The sequence below is a fragment of the Macaca fascicularis genome, chromosome 5, assembly GCF_037993035.2.
Source record: "Macaca fascicularis isolate 582-1 chromosome 5, T2T-MFA8v1.1".
Lineage (NCBI taxonomy): Eukaryota > Metazoa > Chordata > Mammalia > Primates > Cercopithecidae > Macaca > Macaca fascicularis.
In genome coordinates this window covers 126,986,196-127,008,424 of record NC_088379.1, presented here as the reverse complement: position 1 = coordinate 127,008,424, position 22,229 = coordinate 126,986,196, and the positions used below count along the sequence as shown (strand labels likewise).

Below are 22,229 nucleotides of genomic sequence, written 5' to 3'. Positions count from 1 at the left end.
TGACATGGTGCTTAAGAGGACAGGCACTAGAGCCAACCTGTAAGGATTCAGGTCCCGACACCACCATGTGCTCCTGTGTGACCATGGGCAAGTCACCTAACCATCCAGGCCTCCATCTGCTCACTAGTAAAGTGAAGACAATAGTTGTACCTACTTATTCATTTGTTTAAGGATTGCATGAGATAATGCATGTAAAGTAATTAGCACACAGTAGTACATCGTGATTGCTCAATAAGTATTAGCTATTAATAATAACATTTCTACATTATGAAAATTCACACCCAGAGTGATGACTCTTAAGCTAGTTAATCCTCAGTCATCAAAGACAGATTTCATGCCCCTTGTACTGAATCAAGTCCTTAGTAAGAGGAATTTATTTAAGCAGGAAGGAATTTAGTGAGTGATATTGAGGAAGCTCACAGAATCCTAAGAAGAGCTACAGGAACAAGCTTATCTAAGCTGTGCTTCCAAAAACCTCACCCAGAACCAGGCACAGCGCTGACCTGCTAAGGGAGTTTCTGTGGCCCAAATGGAACAATTCTGTCTCTGCTGCTCCCATATCAGCACAGAGAGGATGCTCTGAATCCTGCCTGTTTTCATATGGCTCTTTCCACTGGTCAAAATGCCTCTGATCAGTGGACCCAAGCCAATGTTTGCACCCTAGCAGCAAGCGAGGATGGGGAAATCTCTCTCACTCTGTCTCTGTCTCTTTCTCCTCTTTCTCTCTCCCCTCCTGTCTGTCTTTCTCTCTTCTGACACACATAATTCTGCTACCACAATGTAGAAAACTTATACACATAGTATTTGCAAGATTTTGGTCAACCATTAATGGCAGATCTCTCCTCTATTTCATAAGACAGTCAAATGTGAAGATTCTCAGTAAAGATGGAAATAAAACCACTTTTCAAAGAAAGTATGTTACAAGATAATTAAATTGGCTAAATTGCCCTCCTCTCAGAGCGTTCTTGCTAGTTGAGGTTTAGTTATTAATATATTGAGGGAAAAGGATAATTTTGAGCAAGATTGATAGTAAACTGTTTTTCAGAAAACTCTGTGGACATATATTCACACATCCTGCAATATGTATCTCTTTTCTTTGACACCTGAGAGAATTGATTTCAGTTGTCACTGGTTTTTTATCATTGCTTTGAAAGTGTTATATGAGCAGAGACAGCTCATCTACACTTGTGCTTCTGTCAACTAAACTGCCTTGCAGAGTTTCTTTCTTCCTGCATGTTAACTTTAAATAAATTGGCATGTAGGTTACAGTGTATGAGGTGTCGTTAATAATAAATTGATACCAGTCAACCATCAGGCAACCAAAAAAAATATTTAGAACTGTAAGGAGATTCAGGACTTTGCAAACCTTCCTGGTTTTGTTTGTTTTATGCTATAAAAGGAGTATTAATGAGTAAAGTCTTTGATTTGGAATCCTCACTCAATAAATGTATGTAAAAATTATATTCTAGAATAATAAATGTACATAAGAATTCTGTTCTAGAATAATAAATGTGTATAAGAATTATATTCCAGAGTGCTTGCAAAGCCCCAATTCCTCCTTTCTTTCTTCCTTTCAAAGGCTTCCTTCATTTTCAGTCAACACTCACCCGTCTTCACTCTCACAAGGAGGAAAAATATCACCCTACCCACTCCTGCTGCTTCCTTTTCCCACCATCTCATTTCTAGTCTCCAAGCAAAACCACATCTTGGGTTATAATGATGCATAAACCCTGCCCACTCTGGCACAGAGGTAGACTATGGCCATATGCAAGTCATTGGGATTTCAAAGTAACTTTATATGGACTCCCCTACCCCCTGATAACATAATAAACTCATATTTATTCAAATCAACCCATAATTCCACCAAGGAAACCATTCCTATCTAATGGTAAGCCATATTGACCGCATATGAGACTCAGGAAGTCTTTCTTCTACCGACTGCCCAAGACCTACTCCCAGCTTTGGTTCCGAGTCTGTTGTCTTCTAACTGGACTCAGGATTCCCAGAGCTCTGGTCTTTCCCAGAAATCAAAGCATGAGTTCAACCCAGGCCTTACAGAACTCAATGATACTTAATCCAGTAAATGAATATATAAAACACCAGAATAGGAACTATCTGACCATGAATTTAATGTTTATGTCAGAAAGAACTTTCTAATATAAAAGCAAAGAAATCTCAAAGCAAAAATACAAATAATCTGGTCACATATAATTTAAAACCTCTGTATGACATCAGAAAGATTATAAACAAAAGAGTGAAGGGCAAACTGGGAAAATTTTTTTTTATTATAACTCACAAAAGATTGATCTTCATAATATCCCAAGAACTCAAACAAATTTGTAAGGAAAACATCCAGAGCCCTGTAGAAAAATTAGCACAAGGTTTGAATAGGCATGTCACAGAAGAGAAAATTCAAATGACTAACATCCATATTTAAAATTTTCAGACCTTCTAGTGATAAACGTATACTAATGTACAAATACCATTTTCCTTGTCTCAAACTAACAAAGAATAAAAATTTATAATTCTCAGTGCTGATAGTAAAACAGCAACCATCTGCCTGCATCTTTACTAATAAGGAATGGATTTTGGAGATTATTCATCCTAAAATCTTTTTTTTTTTTTTTTTTTTTTGAGATGGAGTCTCACTGTCACCCACACTTGAGTGCAATGGTGAGATCTCGGCTCACTGCAACCTCCGCCTCCCAGGTTCAAGTAATTTTCCTGCCTCAGCCTCCCAAGTAGCTGGGATTACAGGTGCCCATCACCATGCCTGGCTAATTTTTGTATTTTTAGTAGAGATGGGGTTTTACCATGTTGGCCAGGCTGGTCTTAAAATCCTGACCTCAAGTAATCCGCTCACCTCAGCCTCTCAGAGTGCTAGGATTACAGGTGTGAGCCACTGTGTCCAGCCTAAAATCATTTTTAAGGGATCTCTAAGGTAAATTATAAAGCTGGAAGGATAGTAAACACTATTGCTATTTATAGAAATACCTATATTATTCTTTGAAAAGAGAATGGAATAGACTGGAAGATGAAATTTGATTTTCTGAAAATGGGTACAGGAAAATTAATTTTTAGGCAAAAACACTAATTTTGTTTAATTAGAATAATGGACTGTTTGCCCCTTCCAAAAAGTCTTGAGTTCTAATTCTGAGTGTACCTCTATCCTGCTCTGTGATGTGCAGCTGAACATTAATCCACTCCCCACCATAGAAATAACCAAAGTTCTACCTGCTTCACCATGAGCTATGTCTATTGTGAGAAAGTTTTTGACAAAAGATACTAGAGCTTGGTAGACCACTGAATCTGGAAAACTGGGCTCTCAGATAGAGAAGGAGAACATTTCCTGAGTTCTTCCTTTCTGTTCTCCTATTAATATTTCCTCCATAGTAGGATTAGATTTAAATGTAGAAAAGCCATCCTAACAAGAAACATGCAGCAGTATAAATAGGATAAAAGCATCCATTGTGTATCCACTTTCTGTGCAAAAAGTATACAGGGGAAGCCCAGAATTAAAGAAATGCAAAGAGAGAGTTGTAAATATGCCACTGAGACTTTGGAATGGGCGTGCTGGCTGGCACAGTCCTGTGTGCTGTACTGCGTGGCCCCTTGTCCTGGTCTTCCCCAGGTACCAAGAGATAACAGAGCGTTTTGCACTCAGCAAGTTTGAAAATCCAGAAAACCTTTGCAATATAAGTTTTGGGTTTATATTTCACAATTCATTGAGTTTTAAAAAGAAGTTGAATTGCCTAGTTTTTATTTACAAGAATATTTTCCTTTAAATTGTATGAATTGTGGCTCTAACGGTATCATTAAAAACAAATCCAGAGTTCCTACCATGTTTTTACGCAACAGTATTCCCATGAAGACAGTTCTTGTGAAGACTGATTTGATGCAAAACAGTGTAACATTAATTAATTTTTAAATTTAAAATTTGATTGTTTTCCCTAACCTGCCCTGATCAGTGGTTCAGTTTATAATCTATCAGTCATTTGGCAAGAAAAAAACATTTCATTTGTTCTCAATGCTGGTTGTCCAATTGAAAGATTGAGATTTTCTTGTGTCAAGCATTCTCTCTTTAAATCAGAAAACTCAAAATAAGGGTATTATTTTTGTGATAACTTCAATTTGCTGGTCCACTGAAGTTAGAAAACAGAATACAAATGTTATCCTGTTGGGTGTAACTGGTGTAGTGGCATAAGGAGATTTTTCAGGAGGTAAAATACTTTTCAGGTATAAAGGTCACTGCCCTATTTCGAAGTCATTGAAAAGACCAAAACTCATCTCCTAAAGGGATTAGCTTTTTTGCCTTCGCTTGCTATTTTTGTACTGACTTTACTTTCTTTTTTGAAATGCTCCTTGTGTACTCGCATTAGGATTTTAAATCATTGGAGGAAAATCTGTTTGTGTGGATTAAATGAAATCAACAGAATCCATGAAGTGGTGTATAATTATCTCAAAAAAAAAAAAGAGTAGAATTAGTAGCATAGTAGATAGACCCGTTAAGCTGAATTTTAAAGTGTAACAGGCAAAATGCAAAGACCACAATTTTGGTTACTACTTAATGTAGAGTAAGGGTTTGCACTGTTGTACAAGTTACATCAAGTCAAAGACTGACCATCACATATATGCCATATGGAAAGGATTGAGTCCATCAAGTCTTTGAAACTGTGCAATCTTTATAAATATGTAATTAATGCCATAAAGCACATCTTCCGATTTAAAAATGAGTCCAAGGACAAGGAGTAGGAAAGGGAGATACGCTATAACATTAATATTTCTGTCCTCAAGAGTTTAAAACCTAAGAACGACCAGTGCCTTAGTCCACTTGTGTTGTTTTAATAGAATGCCTGAGATGGAGAGACTTATACGAACAAAACTTTCTTGTCTCATAGTTCTGGAGGCTGGGAAGTCCAAGATCAAGGCAACAGTGGGTTTGGTAGTCTGGTGAGGGCTGCATCCTCTAGAGGGGAGGAACACTGTCCTCACATGGCAGAAGAGTAGAAGAGCAAGCTAGTTGAATGCTGCATAAAACCTTTTTTATAAGTGTCTTAATACCATTGACAAGGGAGCAGCCCTCATGGCCTAATCACCTCTTGAAGGCTCCACCTGTTAACTCTACCACATTGACAGCACCTAAATTTTGTAGGAGACACATTCAAATGATAGCTAACCAGATACTCACAAAAGGGAAATTTGTCCATCAAATCCATATAGACACGTCTTCCTGTCTCCTAACTTCATGGGAATTTTGTTTCCTACAGAAACCCTTGGTCCAAAAACTGCATTGTTGATATCCTAAGTGGTAATCTGATTTGATGACATTATATATTCCACCTGTAGTTTACCCTGAATGAACCATTACCTGTCCCAAGCTTAGCCTGGCTGCAGTCATCAGGGATGCCTTTTATTTATATATGTCTAACTTCCCTCAAATGCAGATCCTTCAAATATCAAGATGATTGTACCAACATTCAAATTAAGACTATTTTAAATTCTGATTAGGCATCTTGACAAGCATATGAGTTGAAGCCTCAGTTATAATAGCTTATTTTGTATCTATTCAAAGCTTACTGTGTACCCTAGAACAATGACCTCTTATCACTTAATTCAACTCTGATGCTTCCATTTTTATCTTCTTGTACCAATATACTTGCCCAATATACTGCCTGGATCTGGATCATACTGCCCCTGCCTGGATCATAGGAGGGGCTTAAGACATTTTGATGAGTGAATAAATGAATGAATGAATAAAGGACATTAGGGACCATAGAGGGAGAGGTGAAGCAAGAAGGAAATGATCTAAATACAGTACAGGGGCAGAAGTGGAAGTTTGGAGAAGTTCTCAACAAGAATCCTAGGAAGTTGTCACATATACCCAGGAAGCCTCAACTTTGATTATATTCATGAGTTCAAATAATGATTGCATTGGTCTGTGAAATGCTGTTTTCAAAATTACAACCTTTGAAAAGTGACAAAATCTTGGGTTTGGAGAGAAGACCTAATATATCCTTAGCAACTAGCAGCTACTGAAAATCAGGACCTGGGATTTTGAAAACTGAATGGAAAGGAACTCGCATGATAAAATATGCTTCTTAGTTCAGGCTGCTGTAACTAAGTACCATAGGCTAGGTGGTTTATAAACAACAGAAATTTATTTCTCGGCCAGGTGCAGTGGCTCATGCCTGTAATCCCAGCACTTTGAGAGGCTAAGGCGGGCGGATCACATGAGGTTGAGAGTTCGAGACCAGCCTGACTGCCATGGAGAAACCCCGTCTCTACTAAAAATACAAAAAATTAGCCAGGCATGGTTGCACATACCTGTAATCTCAGCTACTCGGGAGGCTGAGGTAGGAGAATCGCTTGAACCTGGGAGGCGGAGGTTGCGGTGAGACAAGATTGTGCCATTGCACTCCAGCCCTGGGCAACAAGAGCGAAACTCCATCTCAAAAAAAAAAAAATTATTTCTTACAGTTCTGGAGGCTGGAAATCCAAAATCAGGATGCCAGCATGGTGAAGATCTGGTGAGGGCTCTCCTCTGGGTTGCAGACTGCTGACTTCTCATAGTATCCTCACATGGTGGAAAGAGAGCAAGCTCTCCCACCTCTTCCTGTCAGGGCACCAATCCCATTCATGAAGGCTCCTCCCTCATGATCTAATTACCTCCCGAAAGCCTAGCTTTCTAATACCCATCACACTGAGGCTTAGAATTTCAACATTATAACTCAGTTAATTATCTCAAATCTAATGTTCGTAAATTTATTCTCACCACCTCTGTCCGTGGGTCATTGAGTTCCCGTGTATGGTGGTGCAGAGGCAGCTGCCAGTGCAGCCATCAGTGGGCTTCTCCACTGGGTGCACTCTGGGGGCAAAAGCAGGGATTTGGGGGAAATTGCATCTCCATCACCTGTCCTGGGAGATGAGACTTTCTTTTTTAATTAAAATTGTTCATGGGAAACTATGCACCAGTCAGTGGATACCTGTGCGTTTCCTTGTAGGTGGGCTTTGATAAAGAGCCAAATATTAATAACTCTAGGAATTGCCTGGAGTTACTAAGAATCATCAGGATCATTAACTACAACTTGATTAAAGAGGAACCTTTTGACAAGTAGGAACTGCAGCTACTTTCTTTGTTTCTCAGTTCCCAAAAACATTTCATGGGTGTTTCTTAACAGGTTCATTATTACTGTTTATTCTATTTTTTAGAAGACAGTGATACCTTGATTTTTGTGTTACTAAGAACTCCTTTAAAAAATATGTTGTCACTCATAGTTGATTTTTGAATTCCTGAGCTTGGACAAAGAACATATGGCCATTCATAAAAAGGCATATCTGGCTACAAATGGGCAGATTTTGGCATAAGGACCTTTACATGGGCCTGACTACAAATACATTCTGCTTCTTGAATAATGACAGGGCTTTAAAGAAATCCCAGTCCCTCTAAATGATGCAGGCAGATAACTTAACAAAATCAAATGGGAAAAATCAAATGGCTGGGCTGAAATAAGTATAATTTTCTCATTTTTCCTGATTAGAATTTTATTTATTAAAGAACTGCTGAAGATAAATAGTCGTGATATTTTGACCTTTTGATAAAGGAAGCAATAAAAAAGAGGACAGGAGGGAAGTGACATTTGATGTCAGTTCCTGGAAGAAGTGCATGTGTAGACCCAGCATAATATTTGCAGGTTCATTGATTATTTTTCAGACCTTTTACAGATTTGCAGTAATAGTACATCATTACACAAAGGGCGCATCATGCATATTTTTTTTTAAATGTAGCATTTTAGGGGTTGCTCACGAAACTTCACACATTTCTCTTTTAGCTATAGTCTACAATAAACCAAGTAACTTTTTTTCTTTTCCATTTTGAACTGAATGCAAGTAAGCTGGCCAACCGCAAGATGGGACACATTTTTACAAAAGAAGCCAGATGTCACCCAGATTCCACAGAGAAATCTGTGAATCATGGAGGGTTTCTATCAAAAAGAACTATGATTAAGGACACCACCAATTTTATCCTCTCATTTCCATTCTAGTTCTTCTATTAGTTCTGAAATAATTTTGAAAAATGGAGGGAAAGCAAAGAAGAATATTACCAGAACCTTCCAGTACCAATATGCTAGAAAAATATGCTTTAATGTCTTTAGGATGCACGTGTATTTAATAGTTGAACTACTGACAATGGTATGGTAACTTACCTTTCTTTCCCCTTCTCAAACTCTCTCTCTCCCAACAGTTTGTGGCTCATCCCAACTGCCAGCAGCAGCTCTTGACAATCTGGTATGAGAACCTCTCAGGCCTAAGGGAGCAGACCATAGCGATCAAGTGTCTCGTTGTGCTGGTCGTGGCCCTGGGCCTTCCATTCCTTGCTATCGGCTACTGGATTGCACCTTGCAGCAGGGTACTCGCTTTCTACATCTATTTCCTCTCTAGTGGTGTACTGTGTCTCTTTGGGATAAAAAAAGAAAAAGCTTCATGCTTAAGACTCTTATCAGTTTTACCCTGAATGTTAATTGACTCAAGAACACAAATTCTCTTTTTTAATTACTGGATCAATTCAAATAAGGGATGAAAAAGGATTCGGTACCAGTGGGATAGATCACATTTGCAGGCATACAGTACTTAGGCTCTTTTCAGATAAAATCCTCATGGTAGACAGAAGGAAAAGGTGCTTGAATGAAGTAGCACTTGTACTGATTTTACTGACAGCTTAATAAGTAGAGTGTCAGCTGGGTTGGCCTGTGAACAGACCGGGGAATGGAGAGGACTACAGCAGTAGTACCAAGAAGCAGTTTCACTGGGAACTAGAAGGGCAACCCATTTGGACCTGTCAGAAGAAATCCAAGGTTGAGTGTGTGAAGCACAGTTGAGAACAGTGGTGGTATCCAAAGTCTTCAAGAAAATGCATGTCAGGTTCCCCTAGCCCTGTGTTAATTCAGACAGTTCTTAAAAATGTAGGATTTAGGTTCAGGGATTTTAAGTTTTTTAAGATTGTTTATTGTTTTTGCTTGGATCATTTTGGTTAGTACCTTTATTCTCCTCTCAACTTTCCAATGTAAAATCAATTTAGTTGTGCCCAAGAGATCCCCTAGCAAGATGCGGAAAGGAATACTATTCATGCCAGTTATGGGCACTGCCAGAGAGAAGGAGCTGCGCTGAGATCCTTTAATCCTGTTTTTACATTCTGAAATTTGGTTTTGTTTAAATCAGAGGTAGTTTCAAGGCAAAATGAGTCAAGGGCACTTACAAGTGATCCTGGAAATCTGTCATCTCTCTGGCTCAGCAATCTACCCCAGCAGAGTTCTGCTCTGCAAACACCATATACGTGTGAGAACGTTCATCCATCTCACTTCATCATTGAGTTGCCCATGCACGTGAAGGCAGAACGTTTGTCATTTTGATCGTATTTGATGACTCAGCCAAGTTCTTTTGTTACATGTCATGGAAAATTACTTTAAGATTCTTCAAATACGTAAACACTAAAGATGAAAAACTATAAATAATATGAGAGGGCATGCAATAAAACGAAAATCATATCTTACCCAAATAATTTTCCTTTCTGAAGGAAATGAGTTGGAATGTTGGGGTTTAGAAGTGTTTGTCTCTTAGGGGAACTTAATCAGTTAAAACATTCCATCAGGTTTGAAGTAACCATCTTGGAGTCCACTTCTTTTCTCCCTACACTTTTACAAGTACAACTAACAGTGTGGCGTGGTCTGCAGAGAAGGGAAACATGGAAGTTAAGCCATTCCCAGAGCCCATGTTTAGAGCTGCCGTATACCACGTATCTTATGACAAAAAGGCAACATAGCAAGAATTTTCCATGTATATCGCATTTTTGAGATTTGCATTCTGCTTTCTTTTCATGTTATTTAAAGTTCTAAGAGATTGACCTTTAGGAGAAACAGGCTTGATAATTCCCAAGAAATTTCTATGTGCTATGGATAAGCTACCCCCAAACGTGCCCTTTTTGCAGCTGTGTAACAAAGTGATATGTAAATGTGTTGTTTATTTTTCTGCGTCTAACATGGAAAATGTGACTTTTGTGTGCATTCATGTTCAATCCCAAAAATACCTGCCATCTCTTTCATCATTTATTGACATCACATTAAGGTTCTAGACCTACAAAAACATTTGTTCGGAGTTACAGTCCTTTAAATGTGAACCTCAGTACTTTATAAGGTCACAGACGGAGTTAAAAAGCAGGGTCTGAGAGTGTAGAAAAGAACATACTTGATGAATCTACCAAATGTACCTAATTCTTAGACTATGGAGGCCCTTGGGACAGGAGGAATTGTTTTTCATTTTCACAGGAACATGGGACTTTTAAGGACATTATATCATAGGGGATTTTAAAGGAGTCACCTTAAAATAATTATAAACTGAACTTTGGAAGTCCTTTTGTACCATTTACATGATTATCCAAGTCAGAAATTACTTTAGATTAAGTTAACCTACTTAGAGGTTTTAATTATTGTGTATCTCCCTCTTCTTATTAAGGCAGTAACAGATGCAATATTCATCTTAGTTCTAATATTTTCTGCCTTTTTTAAATAGCATACCAGGTATAACTTGATTTTGGAATATTTAGAAATGAGAACTAAAATTTACTTCTGTAGTAGTAATTTTTTTAATCTTCAAAGGGTTTTTAATGTCTTATATGAGTCTATGAGAACCTCATAACATCTCAGTTACAAAGCAATAAAGAATTACACAATACAAAGTTGAAGTTTCTTTTTCTAGACCCTAAAAATCTGGACTTTGCATATTCTTTTGTGTAAAAATAAAAGCAAGAACCGGTATAGGCCCTGTGATTTCCAGAAGTGCATCTATGAATTCAGTCTACCGTAAGACAAATTGGACATTTAGGAACAATGAATTTTGAAGACTTATTAAATTATTTTTGAAGGAAGCATCCCCCTTTAAAAGAATATTTTTCATAATGTAGAGCTTTTTGGAAACAGAAGCAGAATTATGAGTGTTCTCCTTTCATCAATTTTTTTTTTAATCCTATATTGTAATCTCCACAAGTGAAAGCCAGATTTTCTGAAGCAAACTTTTCCTCTTTGTTTTGTTGCAGCTGGGGAAAATTCTGCGAAGCCCTTTTATGAAGTTTGTAGCACACGCAGCTTCTTTCATCATCTTCCTGGGCCTGCTTGTGTTCAATGCCTCAGACAGGTTTGAAGGCATCACCACGCTGCCCAATATCACGGTTATTGACTATCCCAAACAGATCTTCAGGGTGAAAACCACCCAGTTTACATGGACTGAAATGCTAATTATGGTCTGGGTTCTTGGTAAGCCTTTTATTTATTCTACCAAAAAGTAATTATAGAAATAATCGCCATTTTCTATTGAAAAAAATGTTGTTATGTCTTATATGGTGACAACATCACTATTGCAAGATAAGCTAAATAGCAAAATAATCAAATAATTTTCTAGCTAGGTAATGCTAAAAGGTGTCCCCTAACACTAAATAAAATTTTTTATGTATAACACGACCCTAATTACAAATATACCATGTTTCAGAAACCTAATTTCAATTATTGAACAAGATGTAAGTTTTAAAATGTGACTCACTGTGATCAATTATTTAATTGAAATACTTGTGAAATAACCCAATGACTATCAACTGATGACAAATACTTTCTTTGTTGTTTAGTGCCAGAGATTTTAGGAGAGTTTTCATTTTCAGAATGTTTGTTATTAGGTTGAGTGCAAAAGTAACTGTGGCTTTTACTATTTTTAAAATGACAAAAACTTCAGTTACTTTTGTGCCAACCTATTTCATCTTACAATAACCCATTTTGAATAGCTGTGTTAAAATAAGAATTTGAAGTTATGTGAGGAAAAGAATTTGTTGTGCTCTCTGCTAAGAAATGGAGATTGGAACCAGGTTGTTTATTTCTGATTAATCTGAAGTCATTTTTGTATCTGTTTTATCCAGTGTGAGTCTTGATGTCTTCTTATTTTCTGAGTTAGTAGGTTAGTTCTTCCTCCCATTCACTCCTGTGGCCTCAGCCTAGGTCAAGTAATTATTTTATATATTTTCTTTTAAGCCATTAACTTTTTAAAAATTCTACAATATTTTCCCTTTATGTAGTCAGGACAATTTGTTAAGTTGTTAAGTTGTACTATTTTGTCCTCTTGTCCCAGAATGGCATTTTCTGCTTTCAGTTTCTTCAGAATGTCCTAGGGCCTCTCACTTAAGGGTTTCGTCTTTTTCAAATAATGTTGCTCACTTTTTAGCATGACATGGAAATGAGAAGAGGGGATAAGAGTGTGATATGAGTATTATTGGTAAACCGTTCTTCTTGTTAAAAATCTTGGGGACTTATTTCTCCAATAATCACTACAGTTTGATAACTAACCATTGTGATTATATAGAACATATTTTCTTCCCCAAAAGTCTTATAGGACAACTTGAAGAACCTTCCTTGCTTATTTTCTTTCCTTCTTCCTTCTCCTCACCCCGCTCCACTACCTCCTCTACATCAATAGAGACGTTTCTGGTGCCACATGTAGACTGCTTCTCCAAATTCTAGTGTTGTGGGGTGAATTATTTTCTTAGCAGGAGCTTCTTCCATTTAACTCCGCACAGGGCCTCAGTGACCATACAGTCAGTCAGTCAATGCTTTGTGATGCCTAGTACTGTGCTTGATGTGTAGGGTATTTTAGAGATACCTGTGGCCTGGTGGTGGACACAGTAATGGCTTCTCGGCCTAGCCTGTAAAATCTGACCTGCACCTTCTGTATTTGTTGTGACAGGAATGATGTGGTCTGAGTGTAAAGAGCTCTGGCTGGAAGGACCTAGGGAATACATTTTGCAGTTGTGGAATGTGCTGGACTTTGGGATGCTCTCCATCTTCATTGCTGCTTTCACAGCCAGATTCCTAGCTTTCCTTCAGGCAACAAAGGCACAACAGTATGTGGACAGTTATGTCCAAGAGAGCGACCTCAGTGAAGTGACACTCCCACCAGAGATACAGTATTTCACTTATGGTAAGTTATTAGCTTCAGGGTCTCCTTATGTTTCAGGAAAGGTATTGGAACCACATTTTGGAAGGAAATGCCAATGACAGTATGTTTAGTATAAGAGGTGTATTGAATATTTATGGACAGTGGAGAAATCATGAACTTTGGAACCTACAAAACTGGATTCATTTCAAGGCTCTGACCCCCTTTACTGTGTAAACTTGTTCAAGTCAACTTGCTTCACTGTGCCTCAGTTTTCATAGCTATAAAAAGACAATGTTACAAGGTGGAAGAAAATTACCTTTAAGCCTATAAAATAATTACTATTGGGAGACTGTCTTAATTAGGGAAAAAATAGTTTGATAAACTGCTTGATGTGAAAGATAAGTCCCCGAGAGCAGGAGATAGATAATAAAAGTTGCCAAACTGCTCTACAGGCAAAGTGAACAGTAATTCAGCAGAGGCAGGAAGTAGGTCCTAAAGTGACCACAAGAATGTAAGCTCTGGAGAACCAGCAGAAATGTTGGGGGAGGATGTTGTCCTGCTCACATGTCATGGAATGGGGTTCATGTCAAATATCTCTATATTGTGAAGAGCAGTGAGACCTCAGCTGACACCCAGTGTGAAAGAACATTGATGCCTTCCTTCCCCCGAACAAACCAATGGTAAGTAATGTTAGCTTCCCTTCTCTTGAGGCCAAATTGAGGAGCCACAGCTAGCAAATTTGTATATAGTTGTAAAATCTGAAATCTGGAAAAGACTTTAGAAAGTGCTGTCTAATCTTCATCTTACAGGTAGGGGAACTCAGGCACAGAGTTTAACTGTGATCTGGTTGTGAAGAATAATTTTTTTGGGTGTAATTAGGGCACATTGTGATGAGTACAAGTAGCATGTAAACGTTATTGAAGGCTGGACTTCCGCTCCAAAATGTAAGATGTAATTAAGCACCTCTGTTATTCTCAGCAAGCAAAGATTTTTATATACTAAGGAGACTTGTTCAAATGAGCAAATGATCACCATTTGTAATTAAAGAATTAATTTTAGATTGCATTTTATATATCTTGACTATTTCATAACCTATTTATTTAAATTTATTCATGTATATTTAGTGGCTGTTGTCTGGAAGGGATGGATTCAGGCTTCGCTATCTTCTATATGTATTGTTTTGATCAAGTTTTTAACCTTTCTAAGTCTGGTTTCTGCATCTCTAAAAGAAGATAATAATATCAAATCCATAGGATCATTGAAAGCAGTGTTTGACACATATTAAATAGTCAAGAAATGTTATTTTTTTAAACTTTTATTTTATATTCAGAGGGTACATGTGCAGGTTTGTTACCTGAGTATATTGCATGATTCTGAGGTTTGGAGCTAGGAATGGCCTCATTACCCGGGTACTGAGCATATACCTAATAGATGTTTTTCAACCCTTTCCTCCTCCCTCTAGTAGTTTCCAGTTTCATTGCTGCTATGTTTATGTCCATGAATACCCACTGTTTAGCTTCCACTTATAAGTGAAAACCTGCAGTATTTGGTTTTCTATTCCTGCATTAATTCACTTAGGATAATGGCCTCCAGCTGCATTCATGTTGCTGCAAAGGACATGATTTTTATTCTTTTTTGTAGTTGCATAGTATTCCATGAAGTATATGTACCACATTTTCTTTATCTAATCCACTGTTGATGAGCACCTAGGTTGATTCCGTATCTTAGCTATTGTGAATAGTGTTGCAATGAAGATGCAAGTGCATATGTCTTTTGGTAAAACAATATGCTTTATTTTGGATATATACCCACTAATGGAATCGCTGGGTTGAATGGTAGTTCTATTTTAAGTTCTTTGAGAAATCTTCAAAGTGCTTTCCACAGTGGCTGAACTGATCAATAAATGTTAAGTTTTGTTGTTATTGCAGATGTCTGCAATACATCCATTCTTTTGGGAGTGACTCAGTTTGTACAAAATTAACCACATAATATTTCATTGACCTGACAGGTCTGCTGCAGACTTAATAAGTGACCTTGAAAGGGTTTTTAGGGGTCCTCATTCTGAATCTGTATCCAAAATTCTTTTACTTCAGTGGCATTTTACATTTTTCAGGGACAAGTTATATTGCTGAGATATCATATTGTCAGCACCATTGTGATTCAGTGACATTCTCACTCCTCGAAATATTTTATTTGCATAAACTATTGGATGAACTAATTTTCCCACAAAATATGGGAAAGAAGTTACACTCCAGCTGTGCCTATAGGATGACAAAATAACTGGTCAGTAAATTTAATAACTGAAGGGACAAATCAGTCAAGTCAGTTGTTTTGTCATCCTGGAAACAGTCTGTGTCTAACGAAGTGTTTTAACCTCTTCACGTTTTGTATTTTATTCTGTTTCTGCTCAATGTGAAGTCAGCTTAGTATCTTTATAATAGTGTACCCTCCATTGAAAGTAATATAGAGTTTACGTTTCTGGTTGAAGATGAAAATAATCCCTGGACAGTTAATTAAATCTAGAGTAGTTTCAACTGAGATGGTAACCACCTACCTACAAGATAGATCCTATTTAAGGTATTTGCTTTGCATAGTTGACAATGAATAGAAAGCTCCATTTTTAATCTCTTTCTCTCTTTTTTTCTAGCTAGAGATAAATGGCTCCCTTCTGACCCTCAGATTATATCTGAAGGCCTTTATGCCATAGCTGTTGTGCTCAGCTTCTCTCGGATTGCATACATCCTCCCTGCAAATGAGAGCTTTGGCCCCCTGCAGATCTCTCTTGGAAGGACTGTAAAGGACATATTCAAGTTCATGGTCCTCTTTATTATGGTGTTTTTTGCCTTTATGATTGGCATGTTCATACTTTATTCTTACTACCTTGGGGCTAAAGTAAATGCTGCTTTTACCACGTAAGTAAAACATCTTTTTATAAAGGAAAGAGAAATTCTAACCAATCTACAGAAAACAAAGGAAAAATTTCTGTGATTGTAATAAAGATGTTTTTAAGCACAGAAAATAATCCATCAAAAACAGTTAGTGCTTGTGTGTGATTACATTGCTCTGAAGGCTCATCTCTGAGCTTAGTGAGAGTTTGACCACAGAATGGGTCAGAATTTGGAAAAACCCTAGACAAAACTGGCTATATTAAGAAAACAGGATAACAGATTTATAATACTGGGTGTCTCTTGCATTATGTATAACATTAAAATTAGTTTCATCATTTTATAGCCAATACTCTTCTTTCAAAAAGGAAGCATCAGCTTTTATTTTAATATATTCATTGATCAGTACAGGGAGTTGAGTAAGAGGAAATTATAGCTAAACATTTTATAGCCCACTATCATGATAATACCAGTTTCTTCCTTTGGCCATACTGGTTTCTGCACTGGAGACTCACCTCTTCCATGAAGTCTTCCTTGATCAAGTTTCCTTAGTCATTTTCCCTTTAAGTTCCTTCAGCATGGAGACACACAGATTGCGAGATCTGTTCTCACCCGGTGGTGTTCGGTTGTCATGGACATAGGGCCTCTGCTGTGTACTGCAGTTCTTCCAGGTGGGGAGGTCATAAACCCTTCCTGCTCTGCCTTTGTTCCCAATAATGCCACTACTGGAAACAAACTATACACTCAGTAAGTACTCTATAGACCACAGTAGAATATCAAGCCCTTGTAGACATCTCAATTGTTCTAAAATGAATTTTTTAATAGTTAATATAGAACAGGTCTTGGAGGTGAAAGAGATTTGAAACTCGCTTTATTGTAATGAAGAAAAAAACCTGTTTTGAACCCGGCAGGGAAATGACAAAGAGATCTTGCACACAGTGTGACCCCTGCCCCCATTTTCCTTTTAACTCTATGGTAACTCATTTTATACATTCTATTTTCTTCAGTGTTTTTTCTAGGGATGTGACCATACAATGTAATAGAAAGGACACAGGCTGAAAATCATGCAGACCTGGATTTGAATGCAGTCTCTGCTGTTTTCTAGCTGTGGCTTTTGGTTAAGTTCCTGAACATTTCTCAGTGTCAGTTTCCTTATTTTTAAAATAAGCACAATAAAGTTTAAATAAGGTCGTTGTGACAATTATGTAAGGTGAGTTATATAAAGCCTCTTGCCCACAGTAGGAGCTCAGAACTGCCAGTGTCCTTTCCTTTTTTACTATCCCCCTCTTCCCACACATGCACTCCATATAGATTTGAAGAGAAGCGAGGGGCAGCAAGGTTTGCAAAGGAGCAAGAGGAAGGTGCAGGAGAATTTTGTGACACAGTCAAATAAATGGCAGGAACAAAAAGGTTATGGTTTTTCTTACTCTCCTGTCAGCATCTATGCCATAACATCACACAGCCAAATGTTTCGTAATAGAGAGTAACTATACAGGAATAGAGTTCTATTCAGCCCTCCATCCTCAGGGTGTAGCAAAATTTCTAGAACATAATAGATGCTCTGTTAATATTTGTTTTATGAGTGAATGAATAAACTAGTACTAAAACCTACAAATCTATAAAATTCGTTGTTATTTAGGATGTTATAACAAACTTAAAACGTACTTTTTCACAAATCTTTCTCTGAGAAAGAAAAAGACTTACTTTTGAAGGTGTAATGGAATTTTATGTGTGTAAATCTTTAATTTAATTATTATTAATTTAGTTCACCAGTGATTACAATTTGGTTCTGTGACAAAACCACCCAAATACATGTTGCCAAATATCATTTAATTAAGGGACAAAAGTAGGTAATTAGTCTGGTGAGGGTCTAAGTGCTATTTGTTGTGGTAGAAGAATCGGGAAGTACATTATATAAATTAAGGGAAAAGAACAGGAGTCTTTCGTTCTGTTGCCTCCTCTTCATTTCCAGTTAAGTATTTCTAGGTAGGTAATATATTCCTGTGATAAAAAATTTAAATAGAGAGGCGTCTACAGGGAAATGCCTGTCCTTCTCCCTACCCTTGGCACAGTCTCTTACTTCTCCTTAGTTCCCAGAGGCAATGGTTACTTTTGAATATTTTCAGAGATATTTTTTATATAAAAAAGAATATAAGTATTTGTATGCCTTTCTTTTTTATTTAAATTATAGAATATTTCACACTTCCTATATCTTATTTTTTCATTTAGTATATCTTTGATATAATTTTATATAAACACACAAAGCTCGATCTGTCTCATTTTCCCACAGTGGCTGCATAGCATTCCATCATATGGATATACCAGCATTATTTAGCCTGTCCCCTATTGATGGGTATTTAGATTACTTTCATTCTTCCCTACTGCAAATGATGCTGCAAGGAATATGTTTTTACATACTTTTAAAAAATTGGTTATATAATTTTAATCCCAACCCTGTTCTACTACAGAAAACCTGATTTAAATTTCTAAGTCACATACAAAATCAAACAGCAAATTCCCCTTTTTGTAGGAGAAAGGAATGGTTATTGTGACTTGACTTCAGCTTTCTCCTGTGGAGTTCAGAGAATTTTCACTTGATGATAATTTCAGAAAAGCTAGGCATTGGCACCGTTTAATCACCAGTTCCTGAAAACCTGAGAGAATAATTTTTCTATGAAATGTCATAACAGAGTGGTTATACTCTTGGAGTATATTATGGTGGCATTTTACACCTGTACAGTAATTAGACCCTAACTTGTTTTTTACTTTTCACTCTTAGATATTGAAAACTGTTAACTTACTTACTTTTTACCATATTTTTTCAACAGTGTAGAAGAAAGTTTCAAGACTTTATTTTGGTCAATATTTGGGTTGTCTGAAGTGACTTCTGTTGTGCTCAAATATGATCACAAATTCATAGAAAATATTGGATACGTTCTTTATGGAATATACAACGTAACTATGGTGGTCGTTTTACTCAACATGCTAATTGCTATGATTAATAGCTCATATCAAGAAATTGAGGTAAATCTGTTTTCTATCCATAGTGTCTATCCTTGTCATCCTATTCTGATAGTATACATCTGCTTCTGTACCCTATGGCTGAGCTCCAGCTCATGTAACAAAGAGGCTCATATCCACACAGAGCCTGGGCCTTTCCCTGTGTTTTCTACCTGGATAGATAGCTATCCACATTCTGGTGTCTTCTAGGTGCACAGCAGGGTTCCCCATGAATTTATTGCTGCTCTGCCTTCTCTCAGGGTATACTTCAGAAGTTTTGAAATAAGTGGCTAGAAAAAGTATTGGCCCTAAGGAAATTACTCTCTTTTCAAGTAGCCAGCCCACCATTCTACCTGGTAGAATGACCAGATGTTTGGCAAACACTAATGGTGTTCTTTATCCAGTCAAAATTTTGAGTATTCTAGAAATCTCTTGATTCTTGGTTTTGGATTGGGCTGGGTTTAGTACCTCTCTTCACTGTTGTATATATGTTTTCTTATGTCCTTCACTTTAGTGTTCAGTGTCTTTTTAGTGCTTTGTGGTTTGTTAACTCCACCAAATCTCTATGTATGTTTTAGAAACTCATAATATATAGTGTCCTCAAAGTAGAAGTTTTGGTCCTAATGGCCTTCTAGGCTGTGTGAACTGAGAGAGGCAGCTTCCTCCTAGTACGAACCCCCTTCCCTTCATTTCTCCTATCAGTTAGGGTGGTTATCTCCATCACTGTGGGCAGCACAGAGAATGAAAGGAAATGTAAGACAGGATCAGGCTACTCAGGGGCTTATGTGACATTTGGGGACATATGGTAAACACAAAAATACCAAAAAGCAATTCATCTGAGAATCATTTTTTCCCCTTGCCCTTGAAATATAATATGCTGTGTCTACAACCTGGCTCGGATAGGTATAGGTGAGGAAGGAGGATGGGAAATAGGCAACTATTGTCAAACATGCAGAATTGACTGGGTGGGGGACAGAGGGAGGAATTAATCTTTTTATCCTTCCTTGGCACTCTGTTTTTCTTGTCTTTTTGCCTTGTTTTTGGATGGTAGACAGGAAGTTCTGGTTAAATTTCAGTGGGTACAGGTAGAGGCATATGAAAGAGAATGAGAATCTTTTATTTGAAAAATGAGAATATTATGTAGGTCTATAGAATATATGTAGATAAATGTGTATAAGTTACCTATGTCAAAAACATAACTTAGATTCATTGTAAAAAACCTATTAGCATCAGTTACTAGAATATTTAGCTTTTAAAATTAGGTTTTTTCTGTTTTGTGACACAGGATGACAGCGATGTAGAATGGAAGTTTGCTCGTTCAAAACTTTGGTTATCCTATTTTGATGATGGAAAAACATTACCTCCACCCTTCAGTCTAGTTCCTAGTCCAAAATCATTTGTTTATTTCATCATGCGAATCATTAACTTCCCCAAATGCAGAAGGAGAAGGCTTCAGAAGGATATAGAAATGGGAATGGGTAACTCAAAGTCCAGGGTAGGTATCGAAAACTTACCAAGACCTTAAAATAAATGTTCTGTCTCTTTTTTTTCTTGTCTTTTGATGTTTGTTCAATAATTTTTATGTGTGAACTTAGAAGATGTCAAAAGTAACTGTCTAGTCCACAGTCTTTCACAGACTAATACTAAATATTTTCATGATGTTTCAAGAAGTCACTGAGTCAAGGCCCTGTTTTGATCAGAACATCATATAAACTGCCAGATTGTAAACAAACAAAAAAGCCTTTAACTTGTTAAAAGTAACCAGAAAAGTTACTGTTAGAAAACACTTTGTTTTTGTGTGTTCTGTGCTTCTCAACTGTTATTCTGAAGTTACATAGTTTAAACTTCCAGCCTTCCTCTTGGTGTATGTATAGTTCACCACCACCATATTCTCCTTTTTTGTAGAAACTTTTTATTTGGCTAAATAATCTTTTTTCCATTAGTGCCATAAAATAGATACAGGCCCAAGAGCATCCTCAAATAATCATAAGTACTCATTTTATAAATAAGCAAGAAACCCTTGAGTTATCCCAGTTGAGTCATAGTTTAATTTTAACAAAGAAGATAATTTTCATGAGGGTACTTTGTTATCATGAACTAACTTTCAGAGATGGAATTGGTATAGATAGAAGGATGTGAGCAAACCTAAATAATAGGGAATGAGGCAGACAGAAACAAAGTTATGAAGTATAACTTTTTCTAAAATTGTGCAAATGGTCTGTAGCTATAACATCCTAAAAGCCCACAAGATATCAATGTTATCTCCATAAAGCATATGCCTTCCTGAGTGAAGGTAGATATTTTTTCTCAGTTGAAACTGGGAGAAAAAGCTAAGATTAGTGCAATTTGATTTATTGCTTTTTAAAATTGTTTTGAATCTTCGAGAATTGCATTCTTTAAGAAAGTGACCTTTTAAATCTTTTTTTGTTTGACCTGGATATGGGCTCTTAAGGCTATTGGGTTACAAGTCAGCAATTGGTTGCAACAGCCCATAATTTAAAATAATACCTCATGTATGCAGTGAGAAGCAGTATAACACAAAGAAGAGAGCTTCGGCATTAGACCTGGATTTGAATTGTGGCACTTGTGGCTTATTAGCAAGGAACATGGATAAATCACTTCACAACTCTGAGCCTTAATTGTCCACCAATTGTAGACAATTGTCTAACTCTGTAGAGTTGTTGTGAGGATTATATGAGATCTACAAAGTTCCAGCCTCAACAAATATCAGTGCCCTTCCTCATTCACAGTTTACAAAGTGCTTTGCTGTACATTTGAACCTCATGCAACGCTGTGAGGTAGGTATTATCATTATTCCCATTTTATAGATAAGACAATTGAAGCCATTCAGATAACTTGCTTATGCGAGGTCACATAAACTGACCAGTGTGGGGTAGGTGAAGAATTCAAGTATTTTAGCATCAGATGCCTAGCTCTCTCTGCGGCACCTGGATGCCTCATGCTCAGCACCTGAGTCCACCCTTGGTTACCAGCCCACTTCCTCTCAGCAAGCTGTACCTTCAGCTGTGAGGTAACTGGTCTCTTAAAGGAGTCGGGCTCTAGTTGTCACCCTGGGCAGCTCCTGCTGCTACTGAAATTGACTTTGCTTTGAGGGGTCTTTGTTTTTCTGGGGATTTATTAACTGAGACTTTATTGCAAAAAAGAAGTCTCTCAAATGTGGGAGCTCACAACCCTTGCACTTCACAGAACATACCTTGAATTTTCTTTTTCTAGGCAATAGGTCTCACTGACTTCATTCCTGATATTATCATAATGTAGAAGGGGAAATACTAAACGTTAGGTTGAGAGGAGCACACACAGTAGGCTTGTGGCTACCTAGACCCCTGTAAAGAAAACACAGCCTGTTCACAGGAACAG

At 37.2% G+C, this 22,229-nt stretch overlaps 1 protein-coding gene across 8 annotated transcripts in view; it reads left to right on the top strand.

Annotated features, from left to right (window-relative positions):
- Nucleotides 1-22,229, top strand: part of TRPC3 (transient receptor potential cation channel subfamily C member 3) — a 73,674-nt gene that overhangs the window by 28,690 nt on the left and 22,755 nt on the right. For 5 of the 8 annotated variants that reach the window (XM_065545435.2, XM_015450791.4, XM_045392839.3 and 2 more), the window contains exons 4-9: nucleotides 8,243-8,407; nucleotides 11,087-11,303; nucleotides 12,775-13,008; nucleotides 15,614-15,878; nucleotides 18,680-18,875; nucleotides 20,137-20,346. In XM_065545435.2, the coding sequence (XP_065401507.1) occupies nucleotides 8,243-8,407; nucleotides 11,087-11,303; nucleotides 12,775-13,008; nucleotides 15,614-15,878; nucleotides 18,680-18,875; nucleotides 20,137-20,346 (1,287 nt within the window). Of the gene's footprint in view, nucleotides 1-8,242; nucleotides 8,408-11,086; nucleotides 11,304-12,774; nucleotides 13,009-15,613; nucleotides 15,879-18,679; nucleotides 18,876-20,136; nucleotides 20,347-21,601; nucleotides 21,650-22,229 lie in introns of all 8 variants that reach the window. The other 3 variants (XM_045392838.3, XM_015450790.4, XM_065545436.2) reach the window with 1 other exon arrangement.